This window comes from Molothrus aeneus, unplaced genomic scaffold (assembly GCF_037042795.1).
Source record: "Molothrus aeneus isolate 106 unplaced genomic scaffold, BPBGC_Maene_1.0 scaffold_35, whole genome shotgun sequence".
In the NCBI taxonomy this organism is placed as follows: domain Eukaryota; kingdom Metazoa; phylum Chordata; class Aves; order Passeriformes; family Icteridae; genus Molothrus; species Molothrus aeneus.
Genome location: NW_027099016.1, coordinates 3,192,198 through 3,218,706, shown reverse-complemented (window position 1 = coordinate 3,218,706; position 26,509 = coordinate 3,192,198). Strand labels below are relative to the sequence as shown.

The window sequence follows — 26,509 nt, the reverse complement described above, 5'->3', positions numbered from 1 at the left end:
TTTGCAGGCACATGCTGATTTATGGAAAGTTCTGTTACCCCATTGGCCCGTTGGCCTAATTACCCTAGTTCACCCCCTGTTACCCATCTCTGGTTAGTCCCTAGAATGTTCTCCCTCTCTGTCCCTCCATTGGCCCCAGTTTACTGCGTTCCTCTGCCCCTGTTTCCCTATTAGCTGTCCCGACCCTTAACCCCTCCTTTGCCCCATTTTCCCCCATATCCATTGGACCCTGACCCTCAGCTCCACCCTCACTATCCCACATAAAAACCCCCTGTGCCCTCGGCTTGCACCCTTTGTCCCTGGACCCTGTTCAGCTCTGTCCCCTGTTCCTGTACCAATAAACCCAGTTTGCTGAGATCATACCCAGACCCATCCTGCCGACTTTGTCAGCTTTATAAAGCAGCCGTGAGCTCCGGGCTCCTGAGTGCCGGACGCTCCAAGGGCCTCGGCAGAGCCAGGACATTCCAGACTGGGACAGCCAGGCAGGGCAGGAGGAATCACTGCCCCTTTCCCCTCCCTGCTGCTCCATCTCCCAGCCCAGCATCGCTGCAGGACAGCCTCACTGCCAACGCCATCCTGCCAGGGATGGACTGGGGGGATCTCCTTCCCCTTCCCTCTGGCATGGAGGCAAATTCCATCTTCTCCTTGTCCACCCTCCTTCTTCTCCTCATTCTGTCCTTCATCCATCCACGTTCCTTTCCCATCTCCTTCCTCCCTTGTTCCTTCTTGTTCCTTCCTCTCCTCCTGCCTTTTCCTTTTCCCTTCTCCCTGTCTCTTCCTCTCCTTGTCCTTCCTCCCCCAGGCACTGAGCTGCAGACAGAGACCAGGGAGAACAAATCCCTGCCACAGAACCTCGTGGAAGAGGCCATTTGGAACAGCTCCACGGCGCAGGAATCCAACGGGGAGGAAAAGCCCCAGAGATCCCACAAGAGGAGGGGCTGCAAACCCAGCCTGGAGAGTTGTGAGGAGGTAAAACCCTCCCTGTGCCGGGAAGAGTGTGGGGAATGTGAGAAGAGCTTCAGGCAGAGCTCAGCCTATTCCTGGCTCCTCAAAAAACGGCAGTGCCAGATGCAGAGATCTACGGGGATGCAGAGATCCCCCCGCAGATCCGTGGGGATGCAGAGATCCCCCTGCAGATCCATGGGGATGCAGAGATCCCCCTGCAGATCCATGGGGATGCAGAGATCCCCCTGCAGCCCCCGGAGCAGCCACGCTGGAGCACGGGGATGCCTCAGAGGAGGCTGTGACCCCGTGGCCAGAGGGGCCCCGCTGGAGCAGCCTGTCCTGGCAGGACTGACCCCGGGGCACAGTGACCCACGCTGCAGCACTTGGAGGGGGGCTGTGCCCCGTGGGATGGACTCAGCTTGGAGAAGTTCCTGGAGAAGTCGCCGGTGGGAGAGAGCCCAGGGTGCAGCAGGGGAACGACTCCTGTCCCTGAGCAGAGGGAGAAGCCCCGGGGCATGAAGTGAGCACGGCCCCATTCCCTGTCTCCGGCACTGCCGGGGCAGGAGGTGCAGCTGGAAGGAGGGAGGCGTGGGGGAAGGCTGGATTTAAGGCTCTTCACTTACTTCTCATTATCCTGCTCTGAGGTTTTGGAGTTTTCTGCCATAAATCCCTACCCTCCCCCACTCATCCACAGGAATTTGGGGTGGTTTTCCCTTTTTGGGGGAAATCAAAGCGATGCACTGCTGCTCCTAATTAGAGGTAGGAGAAGTGAGGCTCCAGGGCTTCCCAGTGAGCCAGTGCCACCGAAGCCGCAGTGCCGGGAAAGCCGTGGCGGGAGGTGCGGAGAAGTTTGTTTGTGTTTTCAGCTCAATCCCCTCGGGCCCGGCCCCGTTCCAGGGCTGTTCCTCATCTCCGGCTCTGCCCTCACGCAGCCCGGGGGGCCCTGAGAGCGCGGGGTGAGGCTGTGCCGTGTGCAGAGCCCGCCCCTGGCTGCGATTGGGTGACGGTGCCGTCAGTCGTGGTTCTGGAGCGCTGATTGGTGGGAGCGGGGCGGGGCAGGGCCCCGGTGGCGGCCTGAGGGCGGCCGTGGCTCGGCAGCGGCGCCATTGGCGGAGCGTCTGTGCGGGCCCGGGAGCGGCGGCAGCGGCCGGAGCGCGGTGAGGCGGCGGCGGAGCTGGGAGGCGGTCGCAGCGCAGGTGGGAGCCGCGCTGGGTTGTGCGGGGGCTCGGGGCTCGCTGCGGGCCTCGGGGGCGGCAGGGGGCTCAGGCGGGTTCGTTGTGCCGTGTCCGGCGCGTGTTGCCGCTGGCGTGAGAGCGCTGCGGGAGCGGCTGCCCGCGGTCTCCTTGCGGCCGCTGCCTCGGCAGGAGCCGCTGCCGGAGCAGCGCTGGCTCGGCCCGGTTGCTGTGGCCGGGACAGAGGCGGCTGCCCCGTGCCCGGGGCTGTGCGGGGAAATTGACGTGGCCGGAGGTTTCTGTGCCCCGAGGAGACAGAGGAGTCCTGTACAAGTGACTTTATTGCTGAGCAGACGGAGAGGCCGTGGGGCATTTGCCGTGCGCTCTCTGCCATTGCTGTAGTTCGCAGCCTCCTTTTTATCCTCATTTTCCCGGCTCATCTCCCTCTCCCTTTGCCCACTGGCTGAGGTACTTGGAAGGTTCAGACTTCCACATCTGCCCACTGCATGTCCTCGTTAATGTGCATTCCCACTTTTGTAGAAGAGCCGATATTCACGGCTCTGTTAAGTCTTTGTTCTTCTGGAAGTTCAGGAAATTAGCGGGACTTTCTGTGAGCAGCAGTCCATGTTAATTAGTAACAATTATTGAAGCTGGTGGTTTCGCCCGTTACTTCGTGATCTACAAGTCCCTGGCCCCTCGCTCAGCTGCTGAATGAGCTGCACTCTCAAGGTGTGGAGCACGGTAAAAAGGTGAGAGTTGCTGTAGCACATGAGAGGAGAAACAGCATTCGTTTAACCCATGGTCTGCCAGAGAGCCACAAAACCGTGACCCCTTCCCATCCTTTCCACGTTTGGGGTGGAACATGAGCTGCTTTCTTGTTTCCTTTATTATCTGTTTCAGCACTTTTCCTTAGTCATCTATTGGCCAACAGCAGTTGGAGTAATTTAATTTTCCACAAACTCCTCTTTTTTCTACTAACAGATGATCTGATCCCATCCCATGGTGAAATGTTGTGTTCCTCATTTCAGTGGATTGCTCAGCAGGAAGGTCAGGAGCTGGAGCTGTCTGGTTGGTTATTCCGAGGACAGCTTGTAATCTAATGATGCCATTGAAATGAGAAATGGGTTCTGTGGCTCCTGATATGAATTGGTTTTGGTTCCCAGGGGCTGGTCCAAGGTGTTGTAGGATTTGTTCTGGTGGGCGTTGATGTTTTTCCCATTGTTTGCACTGCCTGAGGAGCCAGGGCTGCATCAATTGGCCGATTTTTTTGTAATTTAAACATCAAATACTTGGATTCCCAACTGATTTCTCTTAATTTCTGGTAGCAAAAAATCCCCAGTGCTCTAATATACCCTGTATATAATACTGACAGTGACAGCACATGTTGGAGTGGGCGGAGGGACGATTCCCCCCCATTTATTTATAGTGAAGTTTTCCCAACATTCTCCATTTGCCGTTTCCCTTTGCAGCTTCACCCGTTTCTGTTGCAGGGTCAGATATCCTCACCCTGGGCTCTGCCTTGAGCTGTGCAAATTCCATCAGTGCAAGCAGGCAGAGCTTGGGGTGAGGGCAGAGGGAATCAGCCCAATTCCTGCCCCAGGCAAGAGACCCAGGTACATTGTCCAGGCTTTGCCCAGCAGTGTTCATTTGCATTTCTAAAGCTCCTCTGCAGGCTGCCTGGAATGAAGCTTCTCTTCCAGGGCAGCCATCCAGTGACTCACATGTGCCCTGCTCAGAATCTGTTTCTTTTTTTGCTTTTTTCCTTTTCTTTAGTTTAGGTTTTTGTTTTGGTTTTTTGGGTTTGTTTTTTTCTTTAAACAATGTTGAAACAATCTATTAACTATTTATGAAATAAATGGTCACCTTTAAAGCTCTTGTAATTTTTTCCAGAATTCAGCCTAAAGGTGAACATGGACAAACCCTGACCAAAACTTGATTCTCACCTTTCTGTCCCAAACCTTCCTGACAAAATAAAGTGAGAAAGCATATTATGAAACATTTTTCTTTTGTTGTAATTTTGTCACTGCAGCTGCAGGGAAAACAAAAACTCTCCAAGAATCTCTTTAGTGTTAGAGAGTCAAGGCATTGCTTGGTTCTGGCCAGGATGTGCAACAGAAATAATTTCTTTCACAAATACCCTGGCTGTGCAGAGAAAATCATTCCATGGCATGTGAGTTTTACTAGATTTTTCCTAAACTTTATGTAGTCTGAACCAATCTAAATCCCCTGCTTTAATGTTCATTGCTTCCAAGTTGTCTAGGTTTTTAGTATTTGGTTTCCTGTTGGACACGGATTTCTTCCCCTCTGCTGTGAATTCGTTCCACACTCCTGGATTTCCTTCTCAGCCTTTTCCAGACCAGGTGTCTCCAGCTGTGCCGGGGGCAGTGTCTGGGGTAGCTGTTGGTTGCTGTTTGCTGCTGGGCGTTGATGTTTTGTTGCTGGTCGTTATCTCTGTGGGTGTCTTTTGGGCTATTCCCAGTCTGTGGAGATGTTGAACTCATCTCCCTTGAGTGGTGTAACACCCCTTAAATAAAACCTTTAAAATTCCTTTCCCAAAGGCAAACCTTTGAGTAGAGAAACCTTTCTGAGGAGAGAAAGAAGATTTAAAAGAACCAAACTGGGTACATTTTGCAGCAATGCAGTCGCAGTCAGCCCAGAGTGTGGGTGTGAGTGAGCCCCAGAGTGGAATTGTGCCGTGGTGCTCCCCAGCAGCTGTGGCAGTGCAGGCCCAGCCAGCGCTGAAGCTGCAGCAGTGGCAGCAAGGCTTGGCCGCAGTGGCTGGAGGTGCCAGAGGAGGGTGGCCAGGATTTCCGAGGGTTTGAGCAGAGGATCTGTGGGCAGGCCCAGGGGCTTGGCCCGCTGTGGAGCCCTGGCTGCTGCTGCGTTGCCTTCAGGGCAGGCTCAGTGGGGGCTCCCATGGTCCTGCTGCAGGCGGGAAGTGCAAATCTCCGGGGCTTCAGAGCCCCTGAGGCCAGGCTGAGGGGTCCCCCCGTGTTCAGCTGTGCTGGCGGCTGTTTCTGGCCTCAGGGACACTTGGCATGGGCCCCTTGGCCACCAGTGGTGCTGCTTTGCACTCCTTAGGCAGGAGCCGATGTCCTGGCTGGGTGTTGGGAACAGCAAAATCCCAGGGCAGGCTCTGTGCCAGCCCAGCTTCCTGTGGGAGAATATACCTTGATCTCTGATCCAGTGCTTGCTGAAGCAGTCAGAATTGCTTTTGCCCCCCTGTTAGGTGCCATGGTGTCAGCAGAAGATATTGAAGCCTTCCTGCCCAGGGCATTTCAGTGCCAGGCTCTTACAAGCACCCAGAACTCCTTGGGTTGAGCTGAGCATGGGGCGGTGACCTGCGCTTTGTCTGATTCCCCTTCCTTCCCTCCCCTGGAACAGGCTGTTGCTTTTAGACACCACTTGTCCTGGTTGCTTCAGAGTACTTTGGAGAGGCTCCATATCTAATTTTCCCTATTTTCCTGGGGCTGCCCACACTTCTGGGTTCACTTCAGCATAGGCCTTGCCAGACATTTGACTCAGAGGTACAACAGAACTGGCCCCTGTATCACCTTTTATAATATTAATTTGTGTTCTGAGTTTAGCGCTCAAATCCCTTCCCAGTAAATCATGGTAACAATTAGGAGCAAATAAAACTTCATGGATTTCCAATCCATCTCCCAGATCTACTAATAGTGGTTGAATAAAACCATACATCTTTCCCACTTATCCCGTCACTAATCAAACAAATCTTTTGCATTTTTCCCCCTTAGGTCTAAGATTCAGAGTGGATTGAGAGGCCCCTGTGTCCATCAGGAGAGGCCTCTTCTCAATGCAGACCGAGATGAATGTTCTCAAGGGCTCCAGTGTGGAGGGTCCCTGGTGTGATGGGAGCTGTGACAGCCCTGCCAATCCATGTCCATCAAGGGGTGGACTTGCTGGTCCTGAGGGTGCTGCTGTCTGTGCTTGCAGTGTCCTTGTGCCCTGCAGCTGGAGCCCTGATTCCTTGCCAGGGGCTGTTTGGGTGGGCTGTCCCCTGCCGAGGAGGGCAATGCCTCTGCCGGGTGCTTGTGGCCGAGCCCATGCCCTGGGTGCTGGGGCCCCCTTGGGCCCTGGGGCTGATCCCTCAGGGGCTGTAGGAACTCTGCCCTGGTCTTTGTCTTCAGCTTGGCCTTTTGCTGCTCCCTTCTTGCATTCACCGCTGGGCCTTTGTGCCCAAGTGCTGCAGGGCCTTCTTCTGCCCCTCCTGCAGCCCCCCTCAGTGCCTGTGGGTGCTTGTCTTGCTTTACAAGACAGGTGTCTGCTTGGGAAGGCAGAAAAAGCCTCTCTTGGAATGGAGAATGCAAAGCCCCTCCCTCTTAATTTTTAGACTAGTGGAATCAAGGGTCTCTCAGGCAAAGCTATGGGAATAGGAACAGCAGTTCTTTTCTAGTGTGTAAGTAAAGCAAACAAACAACACCAGCTCCGGCAGTGACAACAAACAGAGCCCGGAGCCAGTCCCGGCCTTTCGGCTGCGGCGCTTTCCCCTTGGGTGCAGTTCCGGGCACGGCCGGCAGGGGCGCTGGTGGCTCCCGCGGGGCAGGGCAGCGCATCCCTGCCATGGGAACCTCTCTTAACGGAAATTGAGCAATCCCTTCATCTAACTCTTTCACTTTTTTACCTTCTCTAGCCTTTCTCCTGTGTTTTGGGAAAGGATTTGGAGAGGACTGTCTTTTAGCTGAGCTCCTAGTGTTTCAATAAGGTGCTTCCTATAGAGAGAGAGTTTCCCTGAACAGCTGGAGCTGTGGTTACCAAGGGGATGTAACTCAGAGCAGGAGTGGGGTCAGGGGAGGATATCCCGCCGAGGCTCGGTGGGAGTGTGGGCAGGGTCTGCTGCCGGAATCGCCAGAGGGGGATCTTCCCGTGGAGACCGAGCCGGAGCGTGGGCAGCCCCCACATGGCTTATGGCGGCTGATCCGGCAGCTCCCGGCAGAGAAAAGGCAGGTGGGAGACCCCGGCAGCAGCGGCGGTGCCCAGCGCAGCTGGCCCGGGCAGGGCAGCTGGGGATGGGATGGCTGGGACCCGCCCTCGGTGCGGTCGGCGCGGTGACCTCGGCCCACGCGGCAGGACAGAGCAACCCCCATCTTCCCCAGCATGGCCGGCAGAGCGGCCGCGGGCCGGGCAGTGGGAGCAGGGCACACAAATTCACCGCCAGCGCCGGGGCAGGTGGAGCTGCCCTGGGCAGTGAGCCCGCACCTGGGATGGAAACCGGGGCAGGCGGAGCTGAGGCGGGCAGCGAGCCGGGACCCGGGACAGGCGCCTCGGCCGCGAATGGAGGGGGCAAGAGCTGCAAAGGATCCCACTCTCTTTCTGATTTTTCCTCTTGTTCCCCTCCCTTTCATTTCCCCTTTTTCTTTTCCTGTTTTATCTCGGGTGTTTCTGATACTTTAAAGATTTTTATTCTCCTAAAATCTCCTGTCTAACCTATGGCATATTCTCTTTCTTCTAGATTAAACGGGAGTTTTTACAAATAAATCCAGAACCTAACAAATCTAAACTTCTGCTTGGATTCTTTCAAATGGTCAGTGAGCTAACTCACAACCTCCTAATGTTGTTTTTCTCATCACCTTTTTATTTATCCTTTGGCAATTTAAGCATCTTTCAGTAACTTGCTTTGCTCCTCCAAAAATCCCAGTGCATCCATAGTTCCTTAAAAAATGATCACACAAAGCTTGAGTACCCCAGTGGGTTTTCTGATGCATGTCTTCTAATGTTTTCCTAGTAAGCACATTTTATTAAGTAATTTTCTTCCATCAAGAAGTTTCAATTTCCTTGATTTATCTTGTTCACTTCCTATCTTGTTTGATTCTTTTTTCTCATCTTCCGTAACCTTTGGAATTTCCAGTTTTTCCTGGTTTGGAGTTAATATTAACATAACTCTTTCAGCTCCATTTTCTGCTGCATCCTTAGCTTTGTGATGTGCCCCCAGTTTGGCCAGTTTGCCTCTCCTTTGGCCCGGGCCGGGTTCCCCCCGCCCGCAGCGGCTGGGAGCAGCCGAGAGCCCCGCGCTGCCCATCCCGACCTGTCCCGGCTCCATCGCCGCTCCTGCCGCGGGCTGCGAGGGCTGCGGGAACGGGGCACCGAGGGTGTGGCTGCTGCTGGGGGAGGAGGAGGAGGCAGGGAAGGGCAGGGATGAAGGGGGAGGAGGAGGTGGGGTTAGGGGGGAGGAGCAGGGGGAGGAGGGATGGAAGAGGAGGGATGAAGGCGGAGAGAGAGCATCGATGGAGGGAGGAAAAGGAGGTGGGGTTAGCGAGGAGGAGGAGGAGGGATGGAAGGGGAGGGATGGAAGAGGAGGAGGAGGGGGAGATAAGACAGAGGAGGAGGAGGAGGGAGGGGGAATGGAAGGGGAGGAGCGGGAGGAAGAGGAAGAGGAGGGACAAAGGCGGATCGAGGCTAAGCTGAGGGAGCCAGGCTGTCGATCTCTGCCTGAATTCGCAGCCCCCACCTGTGGGATCATCGCCCCCCCCCATGGCTCCGGTGAGCGGGGAGGGGGAGCTCGGCCCGGATATCCCGGGGAGTCCCTGGGTTGGGGTTTTTGGGGGGATGTTTGGAGAATGAAGAAGTCCAAGGCTGAGCAGAAAAGGCCCCATGGGGGGACATCGGGGGGTGCCGGTGGCGGCTGCCAGGGACGCCCTGAGGGGATCTCCTTGCCCTTGCCTGTGGCACGGAGGCAAATCCCATCCTGTCCTTGTCCTTCCTCCCCCAGAGCAGGAGCTGAGCATGGAGAGCAGGGAGGACAAATGCCCGCGGCAGAACCTGGTGGCAGAGGCCGTTTTGAGTGGCTCCACGGCGCAGGAAACCAATGGGGAGGAAAAGCCCCAGAGATGCCGCACAAGGAGAGGCTGCAAACGCAGATGGCGGGGATGTGAGAGAGAAAGAGCCAGCCTGGGCCGGGAAGGCGGCCAGAGATGGAGCCAGAGCTCGGAGCTGGTGCTCCATGAGCAGGTCCATGATGGGGAGAAGCCCCACAGGTGCGTGGAGTGTGGGAAGAGCTTCAGGTGGAACTACGACCTGATTGTGCACCAGAGGATCCACACTGGGGAACGGCCCTACAAGTGTGGGGAGTGTGGGAAGAGCTTTGGAGAGAGCTCCACCCTGATCACGCACCAGAGGACCCACACTGGGGAGAGGCCCTATGAGTGTTCCAAGTGTGGGAAGAGGTTTCAGACCAGCTCCCATCTCCTCCGGCACTATCAGACTCACACAGAGGAGAGGCCCTTCCAATGCCCTGAGTGTGGGAAGGGATTCAAGTACAACTCCACCCTCATCACCCACCAGCGCATCCACACTGGGGAACGGCCCTATGAGTGTGATAAATGCAGGAAGAGGTTTCAGACCAGGTCCTGTCTCCTCCAGCACTATTGGATTCACAGAGAGGAGAGGCCCTTCCAATGCCCTGACTGTGGGAAGGGATTCAGGCAGAACTCCACCCTCATCACCCATCGGCGCATCCACACAGGGGAGAGGCCCTACGAGTGTCCCCAGTGTGGGAAGAGCTTCTCCAGCAGCTCTAACTTAACCCAACACCAACGGAGGCACCGGTAAGGGAAGCCCTGTGAGTGCCCCGAGTGCGGGCAGAGCTTCGTGCGCTGTTCCAGCTCCATCCCCTACTGGAGGAGGCACTTTGGGCACAACCCTGGTCACTCACATTCCCTGTGATCCATGTTGGGAGCACACCTGGCTGCTTCTCCTTTTGGTTTTGCCTTAATTTTCCTCTGCTTCACCTTCATTCTTTAAAAACACCCCAGACTAGGTTAAATGAAGGAAATTGATTGAATATATCTGAAGTTCCATAATTTCTCAGTTGTTTTAGAGGGAATTTAGGATTTGGGGACAGGTTCTGTGTGGAGTGCTGTTGTTGATAAGAGGCAGGAATTTGATCTCACCCTTCTTGTGTAGCTAGGAGCTCCTCCCCTGACCCAAACCCCAACTCCGCCCTTGGGATACCCTATAAAAACTCCATGGCTCTGCTTTTGTCCTGTTTTTGGGGGACAAGAAATGGATTCCCAAAGGATCAGCCCTTTTCCCACGGGATTCCCAAAGGATCAGCCTCATTGTCCACTGGATTCCCAGAGGATTGTGACTCTCTCACTCATTTTTTTTGTTTCTACTACTGCATTTGTATTTTCAATTTTTCCTAATAAAGAACTGTATTTCTACTCCCATATCTTTGCCTGAGAGCCCCTTAATTTCAAAATTAATTCTAATTTTTATAGTTGTTTATTCTATTGATAAGAATAATAGTAATAATAATAATAATAGTAATAATTTTTTTTTTCAAAGGGAGCGGGTTTACATTTTCCATTTCAGTGGAGGCTCCTGAAATGGGGAGACACCCCCAAGGACGGGCCATGTAAAATAGTTCCTGAAATATGTAAATTAGGTAATGGATATGCATAAGGCTCTAAGAATATGCAACAGGCTGATGGAATTAAAACCAGATTAATTAAGAGGTGTCCCCAAAAATAACTGGGGCATCTTGGTGGTCATAACAATCTTTGCTCGATGGTCCTGGTCTCCCATGACATCAGCCTGTTGCATATTCATAGACCCTCATGCATATCAATAAACTCATTTACATATTCCAGGAACAAAATTGCCTTCATCCCTTTTGGAGGTCCCACCCCCCTCCCAGCTCAATTTGGGGTGTCCCATCCCCCTCCCAGCTCTGTTTTGGGATCCCATACCCCTCCCACCTCGACTTGGGGGTCCCATCCTCCCAGCTCAATTCTGGGGTCCCACCCCTGTCTTTTCTCCACCCTCCCCCCCCCCCCCCCCGTTTCCAATCGTTCCCCCAGTCCCCTCCCCCGTGTTTGGTTTTGGGGGCTCCAGGCCCCTCCTGCTCCGTTTTGGGGTCCCGACCCTGTTTTGCATTAATTTGGGATCCCCAGCCCATCCCCAGGGTCACCTTACCCCCCTCCCCAAGTTCCGCTCCTGGCAACTGATGAGTCATCAGCGAGACACGCTCTGATTGGCTGGAAATTACCCCGCGCGGTCTGTGAGTGTTTACCGCAGTGAGAGGCCTTGGTCTGTGCCTGGCAACTGATGAGTCAGAGTCGGGCCGGGCGCTGATTGGTTTAAAATCGCTGAGCAGGGCCAGTGCTCTGAGTTTCTGCCCAGCGAGTGGATCGTCATCAGTGCCGCGCGTTCTGATTGGTCAGGATCTGTTTTAGAGTGGGGACAGGAGGAACTGGGGTTACTTGGGGTTTATTTGGGGTTATTTATGGACTATTTGGGGTTTATCTTGGGGTTTACTTGGGTAATTTCTGTTTATTTAGGGTTATTTTGAAGTATTTCGGTTTGTTTGGGCTTATTTGGGTTTATTTGGGCTTATTTGGAATTATTTGAGGTTCGTTGGGTTTATCTTGGTGTATATGGCATTGTTTTAGGTGTAATTGAAATCATTTGGGGTTTTATGGGTTTATTTGGGTGGTTTTTTTGTTTTTTTGGGATAATTTGGATTTGTTCGGGCTTATTTAGGGGATTTATGGTATTGTTTGGGTTTTTTGGGGGTTATTTGGGGTTTATTTCCAGTGCTTTGGGTTTTTTTGGGTTTTTGGGGTCATGTGGGGTCAAAAAATCCGGGAATGTTTCTCCTGCAAAAATATGGGAATTTTTCCATAAAAATCTGAGAGTTTTTCTCCAAAAAACTGGAAATGTTCCCTTAAAAATCCCGGACATTTCCCAGCCAATAGCGGCGCGCCCCGCCCCCAACCATCCAATCACCGCGCTTCATCTCCCAAATTAACGAATCACGGCGAACCCCGCCCCAAACCTACCAATCACCGCGAGTCTCCTCTCAGGAACTCCGGCCTCCCCGTGCGCCGATCCAACCAATCACTGCACGCCTCCCCTCAGACACACCCGCCTCTCACATGCCGAACCAACCAATCACCGCAGGTCCCCCTGCAGCTACTCCCGCCTCTTTCGAGCTCAACCAACCAATCACCGTGCCAAATCTCCCCTCAATCTCCCCTCGCCAAAGCCCGCCTCCCCCGCACCTCTTCTGTCAATCACCACGCCCTCTACGAAACCAACCAATCATCGGGCGTCTCCTCTCAGCAACTCCCGCCCTCCCCGCGCTGCTCCAGCCAATCAGAGCCGAGCCGAAGCGGCGCCCCCTGACCCCGGGGCCGGGCATGGAGCGGGCGCCCCCTCCCCCCTGCCGCCCCCCGGACCCCCTCAGGGACCCCCGGGAGCCGCCCCGGGCTCGGGCGGGTCCTGCGGGAGGCGCTGGAGAGAGCGGGGGAGGCGCTGGGAGAGGACGGGGGGCTCCGGGAGCTGCTGAGGAGGCGCAGGAACAGGTGAGGGGTCCTGGAGGGGTCGTAAGGGGAATTTGGGGAGGGGTCTTGAGGACGTTTAGGGGGCATTTGGGGAGGATCTGGGGGGAACTTGAGGGGGTTTTAGCGGGGTCTCGGGGTGCTGTGGGGGCTTTGGGGGGGAATTTAGGGAGGGGTCCTCGGGGGGTGTCACGATCCGTCCTCACAGACGGGTTTCGTGATGGTTCGTGGATTTGATCTCAGGGTGCAAAAAGAACCGACACGGTACAAGGGGGTTTGCAATGATAATCGAAACAAATGCACCTTTATTGAATGACCACAGCAAAATGCGAGAGAGGGATTAAGGGAGAGAAAAAGATAGAGGAAGAGAGAGACAAAAGAGAGAGAGAGGGAAAGAGGGGGATAGAGCTACCAAACGTAGAGACGAAGTCCTTTGGTCCAGTCCAGTCGAGGATCCACCTGTTATGTTGGGGAGATCTCGAAGTCTCTGGCTAACTCAGAGGTTTTTATTATGATAACTCTATTGGAAATTGCAAGGAGGGGGAAAGAGATACAATAAGGAATAGATGTAACAGGTAGTCCATGTTCTCAGCAGTAAACGGGAGCCATTGTGTTCTTGGTCCAGCGGTCACAACCTGCAGGCACACATCTCGCTTTGGTCAGCTTGCCTCCCCCACACACCTGCCCCGGGCTGGGGGTTTCAGTCCCAGTCCTTGGAAGGAGCAGAGGGGCCTTTTCACATGGGGGTTTCGTGTCTCAGTCCTTGATGGAGAGGCTCCTTACATCTCAGTCTGTCTGTCACGGTGGTTGTAAAACAGGTGAGGGTCTTCTGTGGGGGGACCACCCAGAACTCAGGAGAAGTCCAGCCAGGCCGAGAGGTGGGACAGCTCCCAAGGCTGTTGTTGCACAAAGGGCACGGTGCTTCCTTCTTCTTCTCATTGGGCTCAGTGCAGCACACAGCAAACAACACCTGTGCAAACAATGGCTCGGCAACGCTCTCAGGTCTCAGGCACATGACTTTCTCCTTTGGAGCCAGAGATTTAAGACAGGGGGGGTCTTCTCTTCAGTGGTCCCCAGTGACGATCGTGAGGCAGATGAGGGAAAATTCGGACCGACTCTCACACGACCCCGTGACTCACAATTGTCTTGAAGGGATCTTCATCAGCAGAACTCTGGAGTGTTGCTGATGGGTCTTTATGACTTGCTGTACATTGGTAGTATACTTGGAAATGTAGAGACAGTATGACAGAGAGAGAGAGAAAAGAGAGAGAGAGAAAAAGGAGGAAAAGAAAGGATAGGAAAAAGAGGGGAAAAAGGGAGACAATAAAGAAACATACTTAATATTGATTATAACAGTATTATTTTCAAAACAATTTACAAGTGGTTAATTAATTAAAATAGTATTATTTTTATAACAATTCTCAAATTGGCAAAACAAATCACAAATAATTAAAAGCAAAAAGAAATAAACTAATCATAATACAAGCATTAACTTAAAAATGATTGTCTAAAATAATTCACTAAAAGTGGAAAATAATTTTCACAAAATCATAAATGAAAATCCAGGATTACTCTAAAACTCATATGCTTCATTCATAATTGCCTTGTGTCAAAGGCTTGGGGATGTCCACAGTGCATGGGACATCAGCCAAGTTGTGTGCATTAACTATAGACGTCAATCTTGTCAGCTGTTTCATGCTCCAATTCATAACGAATGGGACTGCTGATAAAATAAAACCAAGCCGAATTGGTATCAAAAGGATAACAGTGGGATGACACAGACTGCTCAGGACACCCGTGGCAGTAGGAGACCACCTAAAAGAGTATCCCACCCCCTGTGCTGGGCATCTTTCTCCACCCTTTCCATGACACGGTGTATCTGTCTCACATTGTGATGAACAGTCACCAGGGCTTTCTGTGCGTTTTTCTGAATCTTCTCAAGGATTTCAACTAAGTCTCGATGGAGCAGCAGTTGTCTTACCAAAGTGAGATCCATCCCAATAGGAGTAGGCATCAGTTTGTGAATCAGTGTGTAGTTGGATTGCAATAGGTAGTGAGAGGTGACTGGAGCTTCATAAGAGAAATCCCATCCTGCAATTTTGCTAAAGTTACAAGCACAGAAATTTGAAAGATTTTTAGTATCTACTACCACGTTTTCTACAAATACAAAATGACAAGCAGTTCTAAGCACATCTATTGCCTATGTATGTAAGGACTGTTTCAGAAGTCTTGTTAGGACAAATTTCAAAATGACAGATATTTTTTGCTCTGTGTCTAAACAAATGTCTTGAGCTATGATTGCATTTCTTTCACAGATGAGCCCTTGTTGTTCTTGGACAATACAAGATTCCAAATTAACAGTTTGCCATTTCTCACCAATTTGACGGGCCCATTCTCTATGGGATAGAGAACAGCTCCGCTGTAATTCAGTTCTAATGCTATAACAGGGAAAATCAAATGCTCTGAGGCATTGCGTATGGTTAACACAAAAGCTGTGGCTGTATTTGCAATGGGGTCATAGGTAAAATTCAACAGGTTCCACCAGGATTGGAATTGTCTTTCAAAGTCAGTGGCACTGTCCCAAATTATTTTCTGAATTTCAGTGGGAAAAGTGCCTTCTTCACCTTCTCTTATAATTGAGGCAGCAACTGACTGCATCCACAATTGTGCCTGGATACAGCTGAGAGCCAAAGAAACGTTGTTTTGTGTAGCACCGAGTGCATCAATTATCAATTTGTGATCATTTACATTTACCTTTTCCCAAGCCAACCACAAACAACCCCCCTTCCCAGGCAGTGTACCTTTTTTCAGTATCTCTGAAACCACGGGAATAAAAACCAACAGGCTTTTTCAGACCCTCAGGACCCCGCTGCCGTATATGAACGGAAAGGTGTGAGGAGGCAAATCCGTACTCCAGCTGAAAGGGATCTGTGGGATGGACAGGGTCCAGTGCTTGGTGAGCTGTCACTTCAAAAATCAGTAATTGCAATGTTTCCTCCTGAAAAGAAGTCCAATCCCATTTTATTCTTTTTCTCAGCAAGTCATAAAGGGGAGCAAAAGGGTCATTCTGGTTACTGAGAGATTTATCTGGTCTTTCTATAGGAGACATAGCTACTGTGGTTTTCTGAAGGAGAATTGCTGTAGGTTTAAGTGTTCCTAGAAGCCCTTGAATTAGAGCTCATATTTTCAGGCTTTACAGGTGATTGCATTGGTGACTCAAAACCAGGAACTTGTTGGATCGGCGGAAGAAATGCGGCACTCAATATGCGTGATCAGCAAGTCTCCAACTTTATTGATAGTTCACACATATTTATATTGGTGTTAATGTGGCTTATACATATTGCAAAGCTGAGCTCATTATTGGTTAATTACTTCTCGGTCAACCACGCCTACTTCCACACTGGAGCGGTTAACTGGAAACCTACAGGTAGAATCAGGCTTTGGTATTGATGGATGGCTCAAATCTTTAGGCCTGGGATCATGGTTACACTCTATTGTTAAGGTCAGCATTATAGTGGGCATTATAGCTTTGTTAGTAGTATTAATTTTGCCATGTTTTTGCATATGCCTACAGAACATGGTGCAAAAGATGGTATCTGCTGCATTTAATCAGACTACGCTTGTTCAAGAGAAAAACGGGGGAAGTGTGGAGAGCTTTGTGGACAGCTGGCCAGCTGAGAAAGGTCACATCATAGCGTTGGTTAAGTTAGAAGGAGGCAAGTCTAGGATTCAGCAGTCAGTGTCCAACCACTGACAAGGACATTGTGCCCTTGGTGCAACAACTGGATAGAGGAGAGGATCTTTTGCCAGGAATATGAGGATAGTTTCAGCAGAATAACTACAAGAATGTAGAAGTAGTAACAAAATAACCATAAGAATATAGAAGTAGGCTTGGTTGACCAATAAGTAATTAACCAATAATGAGCTCAGCTTTGCAATATGTATAAGCCTCATTAACACCAATATAAATATGTGTGAACTATCAATAAAGTTGGAGACTTGCTGATCACTCATATTGAGTGCCGCATTTCTTCCGCCGATCCAACAAGATCCCCCATCAGGAAACCCGACCATGAGGAGGAATCGTGACAAAAACACAATTTTATTATCAAGGGGTCAAGGGAATTATTAAGTAATATTAAAATTATTTTTAAATTCTATAAATGTAAATTATAGAGATGTTTTCATATATTAAAATAAAATGTTATTAAAATTAAAAAGTATTAGTTATTTTAAAGTAATTAGAGATTCTTAACAAGGGCTGAGCTCTCTCTCCCCGCTCACTGCGGGATGTGGGGAGGGGGCGATGCTGACAGGGCTGGGGGGGCTGCAGCTCCGGCGGGGCGGGGAAACCGTGGGGATCTGGTGCTGCTGCTCTTCCTCCTCCTCCTCCTCCTCCTCCCGCTCCCCCCGGGCCCAACCCCCACCCTTTGTCCCCCTCTCTTTGCCCAAATCCGTCCCATCGCCCCCCCCCCAAACCCCTCCCCATCGCCCCCCAATAAACGGCCCCGGGGCCAACTGGGAAGCTTTATTGGGAGCACTGGGAGCAGGCACTGGGCGGGGGCAGAGCGCCAGCGGGGCTGGGGGGGACACGAGACCCCCCCAAAATCAGCGGAGCGGGGACGGAGCGGGGGGTCCCGGCCGGGCCCGAGCCCACGGGGAGGGGCTGCGGCCGCCGCCGGCTCAGGAGCTCTGTGGGCAGAGAAAAGGGGGTGACACCGGGCTGGGGGCCCCGGCGGGAGCGCACACGCTCCGCCACGGCGGGGACGCCACCCCCGGCACCCGCCCTGACCTTCTTGCGCACGTAGAAGCCGAGCCCCAGCGCCAGGAAGACGAAGCCCAAGACGAAGCCCCCGATGCCCGTCAGCATCTTGCTGCGGGCGGCGTCCAGCGGCATCTCTGGGGGGTCCGCAGGGCTCAGCACCCCCAAAACCTCTCAGGGACACCTCCAGCCCCTCCCAGCGCCCTCCCTGTGGCCCCCAGCCCAGCCAGGACCCCCTGAAACCTCCCCCTGATATCTTCCTGACCTCCCCAGGAGCCACCAAAGCCCCTCCTGCCCCTCTCAGATCCCACAGCCCCCTCCTGATGGCGGAGAGGGAAGACAAGCAGTCAATCAATATGATTGGTAAAGCAAGCTTCAGTTTATCTTGAGTACACCGGTACTTTTATATTGTTTTCCAGTAATTATGCATACCTGTCTTTAGTTTATTGGTTTAATTGCTCATACCTGTCGTGAGTTTCTTGGTTTAAAGCGAGAGATTACATTTACATATTCCTCCTACTTTGTGGTTATGCATACTTTATGGTTTCTGTTCTCGTTGCTGTCCTTGCCCGTTCGACCTTGTCAGCAGGCAGGACACAGCATCTTCCTATCATGGCGTGCGACCTGGTTATGCTAAGTGCGGCCCACTTATGCCAAGCTGCTAAGTTAACATGTATGCTCAGTTATCATGGGGCTTGCTTGTACAACATTTCCACGGATCCATGGCCCTTTTCCTCCAGCCATTCTTCCACACTTTCCCTTCCACACCACAACCTTGGGCAAATTGCGCAGACCAAGCAGCCTTTTCCCCCTCTTCCCCATTGGCCTGAAGACACTCTGCACCAAGAGAAAGCTCCTGGACAGGCGGCTATCCAACAACAGCAATTTAATGTTCCTCTAGGGGGTGAAGGGAAAGGAAGTGCTGGCAGAGGAGAGGTGTTCCCCGCAGGCTCAGGTGGCCCCAGCAGACGCAGCCTCCCGGAGCAGTTCTGCACAGCGCCGCAGCAGGACACTCAGCCGCGGCCACACAGCAAAGGTCGCGAGTGCCAGAGGCGGCGCAGTTGGTCTCGCATCTTCTGGAGTCGGGAGCAGGGAACGCTCTGTAGAGCTAAAAGGATGTACAGAGCTTGAATCGCCAGGCATGAGATGGCAGGGCTGGTGCCATCCGTCATGTCCTGAAGGGCTGCAGAGAGAGAAACAGAGGCACAGTCAGGCTGGATCTGCGGGGAGCTGGGGAGAGCCTCCAGGCTCGTGCATAGCACGCAGCTCCTGGCACGGCCTGGAGGAAGCAGGAGGCAAGAAGGACGAGCTGGCAGCTGCTGGCCAGGAATGTCCCCCAGGCGGCTGCAAGGTGTCTGTGCTGTGGGCACCTTGGGGCGCGCAGGGAGTGGAGCTGTCCGCGGGCGGGCCAGGGAACGCAGGTGCCAGCGGCAGCCCCCGGCGAGAGCCCGCGGGCCGCACTCACCCCTGCAGATGATGCGGAAGTGCGGCTGCTGCCCTGTCAGGAAGCGCCCGGCCATCCCTGGGGAACACAGAGCGTGTCCTGCCTTCAGAGCCACAGCTGCCGCCCACGGGCGCTGCCAGCCCCGAGGCCACACGCCCTGCTGGCCCGGCAGGGCTCAGCCCGGGCCCCTGGCGCACGCTGCCGCCCCAGGCCACGGCTGCCAGAGGGCGGCAGCAGCAATGCCGAGCCCCGCCGGGGCTGCACATGCCCGCGCCCGGATCCTGCTGCCGGGGCAGCAGGCGGGGCTGGGGCCGAGCTGCGGCGGGCCGGGCCGGGGAGGGAGCCGGGCTTGGTGCTCACCCATGAACCTGACGGCCGCCTCTCGCAGGGGCTCCTGTGCGCTCCGCACGTAGGGCAGGGCCAGGCGCAGCTGCTCGGCCGCTCGGCTCCTGTCCTCTGCCATCTGCAAACACCGGCGGGGCACGGAGGGAAAGGGTTGATGCGGGCCCTGCCCCTGGGCCGGGCGCTGCCTACGGCCGCCACTGCTCCCCGTGCCCACAGAGCCCTGAGGCCCGGCCAGCAGCCGCAGGCGCCGGGCTCGGCACGGGGCGGAGGGCCCGGCGAGCCGCGGTGCCGCCCCGCAGCAGAGCCCGGCTGGCTCGGGGCTCCATCGGCACCGGCCTTGGGGCCACAGGAGCCTGGAGAAGAGCCCGCACGGCCCAGGCAAGGGAGCGGCGTGTGGGGCGCAGGCTGGTGCCCCTGCCTGCGGCACTGGGCAGGGGCCACAGCTGCCAGCCCCACAGACTGGGCGCCGTGGGCAGGCAGCTTCTCCAGGGATTGGGCTGGGCATTCCAGGCTGTCCTTACCAAGCACTCGGCAAATCTCCACATCTGATCCGTCTGCAGCAGCTGCTTGAGATCCTTCCTCTTCAGGAAGCTTACTGCAGAAAGCAGCGTTTCCCGAGAGGCCTGCAGAGCAGCAGAGACCCAGAGATGGCACCGCAGCCCAGGGCACCAGACCCGCATCTCTGTGCCAGGGCCGGGAGGAGGTTGGAGCCCGTCAGGTGCCAGGGGCTGGGGAGACAGCTGAGCTCCTTCCATGGGGACACCCAGGAGGCCTCACCTGTGCCACACGCCCGTTCTCATCGTGGCAGTGGAAGAAGAGTGGGAGCAGGCTCTGGCTCACGTGCTTCTTCAGGGGCTTTTCTCCCTTTGCCACTACCAAGGCGATCACGTCTTGGAAGAGGCGAATGGAGAGCAGCTGCACAAGGCTGTTGTCCTGTTGAAAAGGAAGCCAAAGCCCTCCACATCAGCTGCTCCAGGCCTCCCTGTGCCCAGGCCCAAGGCAGCACCCAAGTGCCTGTGGCTGGGGGCACAGAGCCTCACATTGTCAAAGAGGTGCCAGAGCGCCTCAGCCAGCTGCAGGGCGATGGGGCTGGCTATTGCTAGGTCTTTATGCAGCATCAGGAGGCTGAGCACAATGAGGGTCTTCTCCACGATGTCTTCATCCCTATCCCACAGTAGCTTCCCAAGGCTTTCAGTCAGGCTGTACATGCTTGGATCCTGTGTGCAAAACAAGGCTGGGCAACCCCACGCTGCTGCTGCTGCTGCAGGGCTCAGAGGCCGAAGGCCTGTCCCAAAGCACTCAGGCAGCTGAACAGCGACCCTGGAGAGCTGGGAGCAGCTGCCACAGCTGCCAAAGCCCAGCTAAGCCCAAGGGGCTGCTTGCCCCAGCCCCACGCTGCCAGCACAGATTCAGCTGCTTCCTCCTTCTCACCATCGAGGTGAGCACCACGAGGCCTCGCAGCGCCACGCCATGCATCTGCCTGGACTCGCTCTGCAGGTGCCTTGTCAAGATCTCCAGGACTTTTTTACCGCATTTGCTCAAGTCCAGGCAATCCAGGACCTGAAAGGCACAGAGCAGGCACAGAGCAGGCACAGAGGTGCCCAGCTGGCAGGAGCTCAGAAGTGCACAGGGCTGATCCAAGGCAGCAGCACAGGGCACGGGCAGCGTCCCAGGCAGCTGCGGCTACGAGAGGGCAGAGGGCTGGGAGGCAGCTCAGCCAGGCAGTGCTGGCCATGGGGCTCACCTCCACCAGGAAGGCCAGGGCGGGCAGCTCCCAGTCTGAAATGCCTTGGCTGAGCAGGTCAAAGAGGCAGGATGCCATGCCGCAACACCAGATGATGGAGACACGGCGCATCTCCCTGGCAGGGAGAAAAAGGCACCATTGCTCCTGGGCCGGGCGGGCAAACCTCTCCCAGGGCTGACTCGCAGAGCCCTGGTCTGCTCCCAAGCATCCCGAGGGCGCTTTGGGAGGCGGCTGTTCCCGGGCAGCCTCCTGTGCCGGCCTTTTCCAGTCTGCTCATCCCTCCCTTGGTGACAAGGCCCGGCTGCCCATGAGCACGGGGACTGTGTGGGGCGTTGCAGGCACAAAGGAGAGGGGCGGTGGGGAGAACGAGGTCTCACCTGGCCAGCAGACGCACTGCGCAGTGGTGGGTGTCGGCACAGAGCAGCGTGTCCCAGGCACGCTTGCGTTCCATGGACAGCACCACGTGCTCATAGCGCATTTGGCAGAGCAGGGCCTTCAGGGTCTGCAGCGCAAAGCTGTGTGCAGAGCAAAGCCCAGGTCACGCTGGGAGCCCCGGCTCCTGCCCTGGGGGCGTGGGAGGGATCGGGAGACTGGGAGGACTGGCACGGAGCACCTATTGGGGTTGGCGGAGAGGCCGTGTTGCTCCTGGCATCCCTTCCAGAAGGTCTCAAACTCTTCTGGCATATCCTGCATGCTGATGTAAGCTTGGAAGAGCAGACGCAGAAAGAGATTGGAGAAATACTCCAGCACCACAGGTGAGCGCCCGGCCAGATTGAAGACTCTCCACAGGGCCACGGTTGCCTGCAAGAAATAAAACAGCCAGAGACAAGGCTCAGTGCCAAGACATCCACGTGGCAGGGCCTGAGCATGCCAGGGAGAGGTCGGGGGAGACACGGGGGGAGCAGCCAGCCTGGTGCCCCTGAACCCCTCCCCTAAGGCAGGATTCAGCCCAGTGCCTGAGGCAGGGGGATGCAGCTGGGGGGAGGACAGAGAGCTGGCTGCTGGAGAGGCGGCCTGGGGGCTGGCAAAGGCCGGCACCAGAAACTCACAGCCAGGGCAAAGACTCCTGCGTTGTCCCCATCGGAGGTGTACACGCTGTGCACTGGCCAGGCGCTCAGCACATCGAGGAGTAGCCGCAGCGCCGGCTCCGCAGTCCTGCTCGAGGACATGATGGTTCCCCACATGGTGGCAGCAGCTCTGTGGGGTCAGAGCTCTGTGTCAGGGCGGGCTCGGCCACAGCACCGTGGCCTGGGCAGCTGCAGGGCCCCGCGCTGGCCCTCAGCCCTGCCTCTGCCCACTGCCCCTGGTCGGCAGCGGCCAGCCAGCCCACGTGGGTACAGGCCCCGAGGGGCAGGGAGGGAGCGTGGCACCAGGCTCAGGAGCTGCCATGGCAGCCCTGGAAAACAGAGGAGCCAGAGGATCCTGGAACTGCCCGCCTGTCTGGCAGTCAGCAGGGACAGGCTCTACAGGGTGATGGGCCGGTGAACCCGAAGCCCTCAAGGCACGTGGGGCTGCCCTACCTGTCACACGATGGGGCCCAGCGCTAGAGGGTGATCAGCACGTCAGAGGGGTATTCCTTGGTCAGCTCCAGAAGGGCCTTGTCCAGCCTGTGCCCAGCAGCCTCATTGGCTGTGAGCCATTGGTGGATGGACCTCACCATGGCGGGCACCTGCAGAGGGCACAGGGAGACTTGGAGAGCTGCCAGAGCAGCAACTCCCCCTGAGAAGTGCTTCCCTTCCAACCGCATTGGGCCGGGCCTCAAAGGCCGAGGGAGCCCAGCAGAGCCGGCTCGAGGCGCCGCACCACTGCTGGGGCCATTGAGCCCTTGCCCCAGGCTGCTTACTTGCACTGGATTGGAGACACCCTTCTCCACAAGCAAATCCAGCATGGCAGCATCGATCTCGGCATTGAGGAACGGAAGGTTGGCCAAGACGCCCGTGCCCGCACCGGCGGTCTCTTCCTGCCAAAGGCACATGATGAATTCACAGAGGGTCAGCAGGAGAAGGGCAGCAAGAGAGGGAGAATCCATGGAGCGCTCCAAGCCTGGTGCTTGGCTGAGCAGTGCCAGCAGGCCCAGCCCAGGTGGGGATGGCCGCAGGTACCTGCGCCGTTCTGCCCAAGCGGCCACGGGCAGCTTCCTGTTCTTGTGTCCGGTCCTGGGCTGCATCTGGCAAAGAGCGAGCGCAGCCAGAGCTGAGGGGCTGCGGGAGAGGCCGGAGAACACAGCCCAGCCCTGCACTGCCCAGGCAGGGAGAGCCTCAGGATGCCCCGGGGGATGGAGCGTGGCTGCCAGGTGCTCCAGCCCAGCTTCTGTCCTATCCATGGATATGTCCAGAGGGATGGGATGGGATGGGATGGGATGGGATGGGATGGGATGGGATGGGATGGGATGGGATGGGATGGGATGGGATGGGATGGGATGGGATGGGGCCAGGCTGGCTACAGGCACCAGCCCTGTGGCCCAGCTCTGACACTCACTCCCCTGCAGCAGCTGGAACTGCTCCAGTTCTTCAGGCTGCTGTGCTGAGGTAGCTCCAGCCTCTTCCTCCTCCAGCCAGGCCAGCTTGGGCACGCTGGGGGGGTCTCTGCTCCATGTCACTCTTTGCAGTTATGAGTGCTTGCTGAAGCAGAGAGGCCTCGGAAGAGCTGAAGATGAGCAAGTGCTGCAGTTGTGCCTTGAAGGCACCTGCAACAGAGGAGCCTCGGGAAGGCTACAGGACAGGAACTCCTGCAGTCTGTCCTCGAGGGCAGCAGCAAGAGAGAAGTCTCAAAAGGGAAATAGGACTGCAAGTCCCGCAGTCTGTCCTCGAGGGCACCGGCCGCAGGGATGGCAGACGCTTGGGAAATGCTCCACGTCACCGAGTCCCGCAGCCTGGCCTCGAGGTCACCTGCACAGGGAACGCCTGGGAAAAGCTCCGGGTCAGCAAGGAACGAGTTGGCTGTGTGGGGGCTCCTCACAGCACTGCTCTGTCCCGTCCTGTCCCGTCGCGTGCACCGAGCACTGTGGCGTGGCCGTGGCGCCGCCAGCACCTATGTCACGACGTGTCACAAAGGGTCACCCTTGCACACTCTGTCCCTTTCCATCCCACAGTGACCACGGTGCACTGTGTCACAGAGAGCCCCAGGACACACCTCCACGTGCCCTGGGGACACCCCCACGCCACCCAAACTGCCCCAGCTTGCAGGCAAGACCTTGCCCCAAGTGTTGAAGACACAGCCCAGCAGGAGCTTTAGCAACGGCCCAAACAAGAAGCAGCTGCTCCTCTGCTCTGCCTGCTCAGGGCAGCAGAATGGGCCCCCACGGCTGCCACCGCAGCTGAGCAGGAAGGGCACCGGGGCCTTCCACAGGCCCTGCCACGGCCTCTTTGGGACCAGTCCCGGTGCTGGGTGGCCGGCACAGTCGCAGGGGCGTGACACAGACACGGGACGTGTGGCTGTCTTGGTTTGGAAAGACAGGAGTCTGCTAAGGAAGGCAGGAGTCTCCCCTGAAATGGAGAATGTAAACCCTCCCCACCCTTCCTGACTGCTATAAACTTTAAATTTAGGGGCTCTCAGGCAAAAATATGGGAGCAGGAAATAACAGTTCTTTAATGGGGAAGGAAAAAAATAAAAGGATAAAGTAAAGCATGCAGTACACTAGAACAACACTGACAGAGTCAGAACCCAACCTGACACCCTGTGGGTAAAGGTGTGGTAGCAGTCCAATTGGAAATGTGGCTGCAGCCCTCCTGAAGTGTCAGGGTTGGTTCTGTTGGAGCAGGGGGGGGTCCTGTAGAGAAGGATGTGTTCTTCCTCCGAAGATCCAGTGGAAGAAGAGGCAGCTGCTGTTCCTCTGGGGAATCCAGTGGAGAAACCCACGCTGGTGTCTCAAAAACCTCTGGATTATATCTGGGTAGCAATGCTTGGCTCCTCCCTCTGGGCGGAGCATCTCCCAATGGGATGTTATAGTTCTTATCAGTCATGCAGTGACATTCAATAGTCTGTTATCAACAGATGTCCCCTCCCGAGGGCGGTGTGAATGTGGCACTCAAAGAGAGAGATAAGGCAAACTGCCCGCTTGACAAAGATAATCTGCCATACAGATGGTCATGGAAAACATCTTGCATTGCAATCTGGAACAGCATCTATAACAAACTCCCCTCTTATTCTTTATAAAACATTTAGCTTGAGCAATGTTTCTTATGCTTTGGACTACGCTGATAATTAGCTGAATAAAACAAGGAATCAAACAAGGAAGAAATATCCAAGCAGATGTAACACATAAAAGGAAGAAGCCTAATTTCTTCCACCATTCCATACATGATCTCACCAGCTAGTTTTTTAACATTGGTTCCCAGTTTTGGATCAGCATGTGGGCTATTTTTCATGGTGGTCATCTATTTTAATATATCCACACCTGATATATTAAATTTTCCACAAACACTCCCTTCTTTAGCCAAAAGTCTAAAGCCCATCTATTCTGATATATTATGGGTTTTGTTTGGCTTTGTTGACTTGATATTAATTCTAATGCCCATCTGGCTATGTTTGTTATTATCTCTACAACTGTTTGGAGTCTTATAATGAGATTCAGCTTATTAATTGGGGCTGATACAGAGTCAGATTGCTGTGCTGGTTTTCCCTTTTTGTTTACTGATTGTTCTTTTACCAAATCTTGGACTCTACCCTTAAAGGCAAATGTGAAACAAATCCATCTCTCCCCTTTTGGACATTCACTTCCCAATATATTCTCACTTTTTCCTAAGTTTCTCACAATGCAATATTTTCCCCTGTTTTGCCTACAGGTACTTAATTTGGATGGGTCATAGCAGTGACTGCTGACATGGGTGTGTGTAATAAAAGAGGAACTTTGATTTCTTTCCCTGTAATGCTTTTGATAGCATTTGTGACACGATTTTGCTGGTATCCCTTAAGGGAAAAGACAGAAGATGAGTGACAGAAAAAGGAATAACAGAGGTCTGGTATGGCTTATACCCCCACCTGCCATGCCTATGGGGTTGCTGCCCATAGCAGGTGTATTTGATCTTCTTGGTGGCGAGCACAGCGGCCAATCCAGTCTTGCCCTCTTCTCTTTGTCACTCCCTTTTTGCTAATTTCCAGGCAAATCATTTTTGACACTCTGTAATTGTAGTTTCCCACTGTTCCTCAGGTATCTCCCACTCAACAGGCACTAATAACTCCCATCCACAAAACAAAGTTATTATTTCAGTTGTTTTGAGTTCTATCTGGACAGGGGATAGATTTGGTGCTCGACACTTCCTGCAACATGAGCATCGATTGTGTAAACTACGATACCAATTTTTCCCACAATTTAAACATTTACATTTAACCCAGCATTCTAATCCAGCATATCTGATATTAGGATGAAGCAAACAGGGTATATGGTATGGCCCTGATGGAAGTTGTAATTCCTCCTCCTCTTTGTAGAAGTCACGGGCTAAGGCCAGAACATGAGAATTCTCTGACCGAAATAGTCCTGATGCTCCTGTTTGGAGTGGAAGTATTCCTCCCCAAATTGGATATCTGACGTGTCTCGGAACTTGTCCAGATGGCACTTGAAACCACTGATATAAACCTGGCCTTGTTTCTCAATTAGCTGTGATTCTTTGTACATTCCTTGGATCATTTGGGATTCTTTTTCTCTAATAAGCATTTGGATGAACCATCAACATATATCTTTTCCCCCTCTAGGAGGGCTTGTTCTGCTACATCCTCCTGAACTTCAGTTTGGTATTGCACAATTTCTGAACAATCATGTGTTGAAGTATCTTTTTGTTTGCCAAAAAAATTGAGCTG

The 26,509-nt window shown here is 54.2% G+C and overlaps 2 protein-coding genes and 1 pseudogene across 2 annotated transcripts; 1 reads left to right on the top strand and 2 right to left on the bottom strand.

Annotated features, from left to right (window-relative positions):
• Positions 1–26,509, bottom strand: part of LOC136570611 (uncharacterized) — a 708,931-nt pseudogene that overhangs the window by 614,958 nt on the left and 67,464 nt on the right.
• On the top strand, positions 7,441–10,305 carry LOC136570671 (zinc finger protein 211-like). Its single transcript, XM_066571139.1, has 2 exons — positions 7,441–7,659; positions 8,845–10,305. The coding sequence occupies exon 2, from the start codon at positions 8,859–8,861 to the stop codon at positions 9,681–9,683; it is 825 nt and encodes a 274-aa protein (XP_066427236.1). The 5' UTR covers positions 7,441–7,659; positions 8,845–8,858; the 3' UTR covers positions 9,684–10,305.
• On the bottom strand, positions 17,541–20,088 carry LOC136570677 (uncharacterized). The gene is made up of 6 exons (XM_066571145.1): positions 20,010–20,088; positions 19,747–19,902; positions 19,491–19,592; positions 18,985–19,087; positions 18,646–18,702; positions 17,541–18,363 (listed from the first exon to the last, which is right to left on the bottom strand). The coding sequence occupies exons 1-6, from the start codon at positions 20,085–20,087 to the stop codon at positions 18,194–18,196; spliced, it is 666 nt and encodes a 221-aa protein (XP_066427242.1). The 5' UTR covers position 20,088; the 3' UTR covers positions 17,541–18,193.

Excerpts from the sequence above, each read along its gene's own strand:
- LOC136570677 (XM_066571145.1), bottom strand. The coding sequence starts at position 20,087 with ATGCTGCATAAAGACCTAGCAATAGCCAGCCCCATCGCCCTGCAGCTG. Across the intron at positions 19,088-19,490 it reads GGAGATTTGCCGAGTGCTTG|ATGGCAGAGGACAGGAGCCG; the intron begins GTAAGGACAGCC and ends CGGTGTTTGCAG. Across the intron at positions 18,364-18,645 it reads CTTCCGCATCATCTGCAGGG|CCCTTCAGGACATGACGGAT; the intron begins GTGAGTGCGGCC and ends CTCTCTCTGCAG.
- LOC136570671 (XM_066571139.1), top strand. The coding sequence starts at position 8,859 with ATGGAGAGCAGGGAGGACAAATGCCCGCGGCAGAACCTGGTGGCAGAG.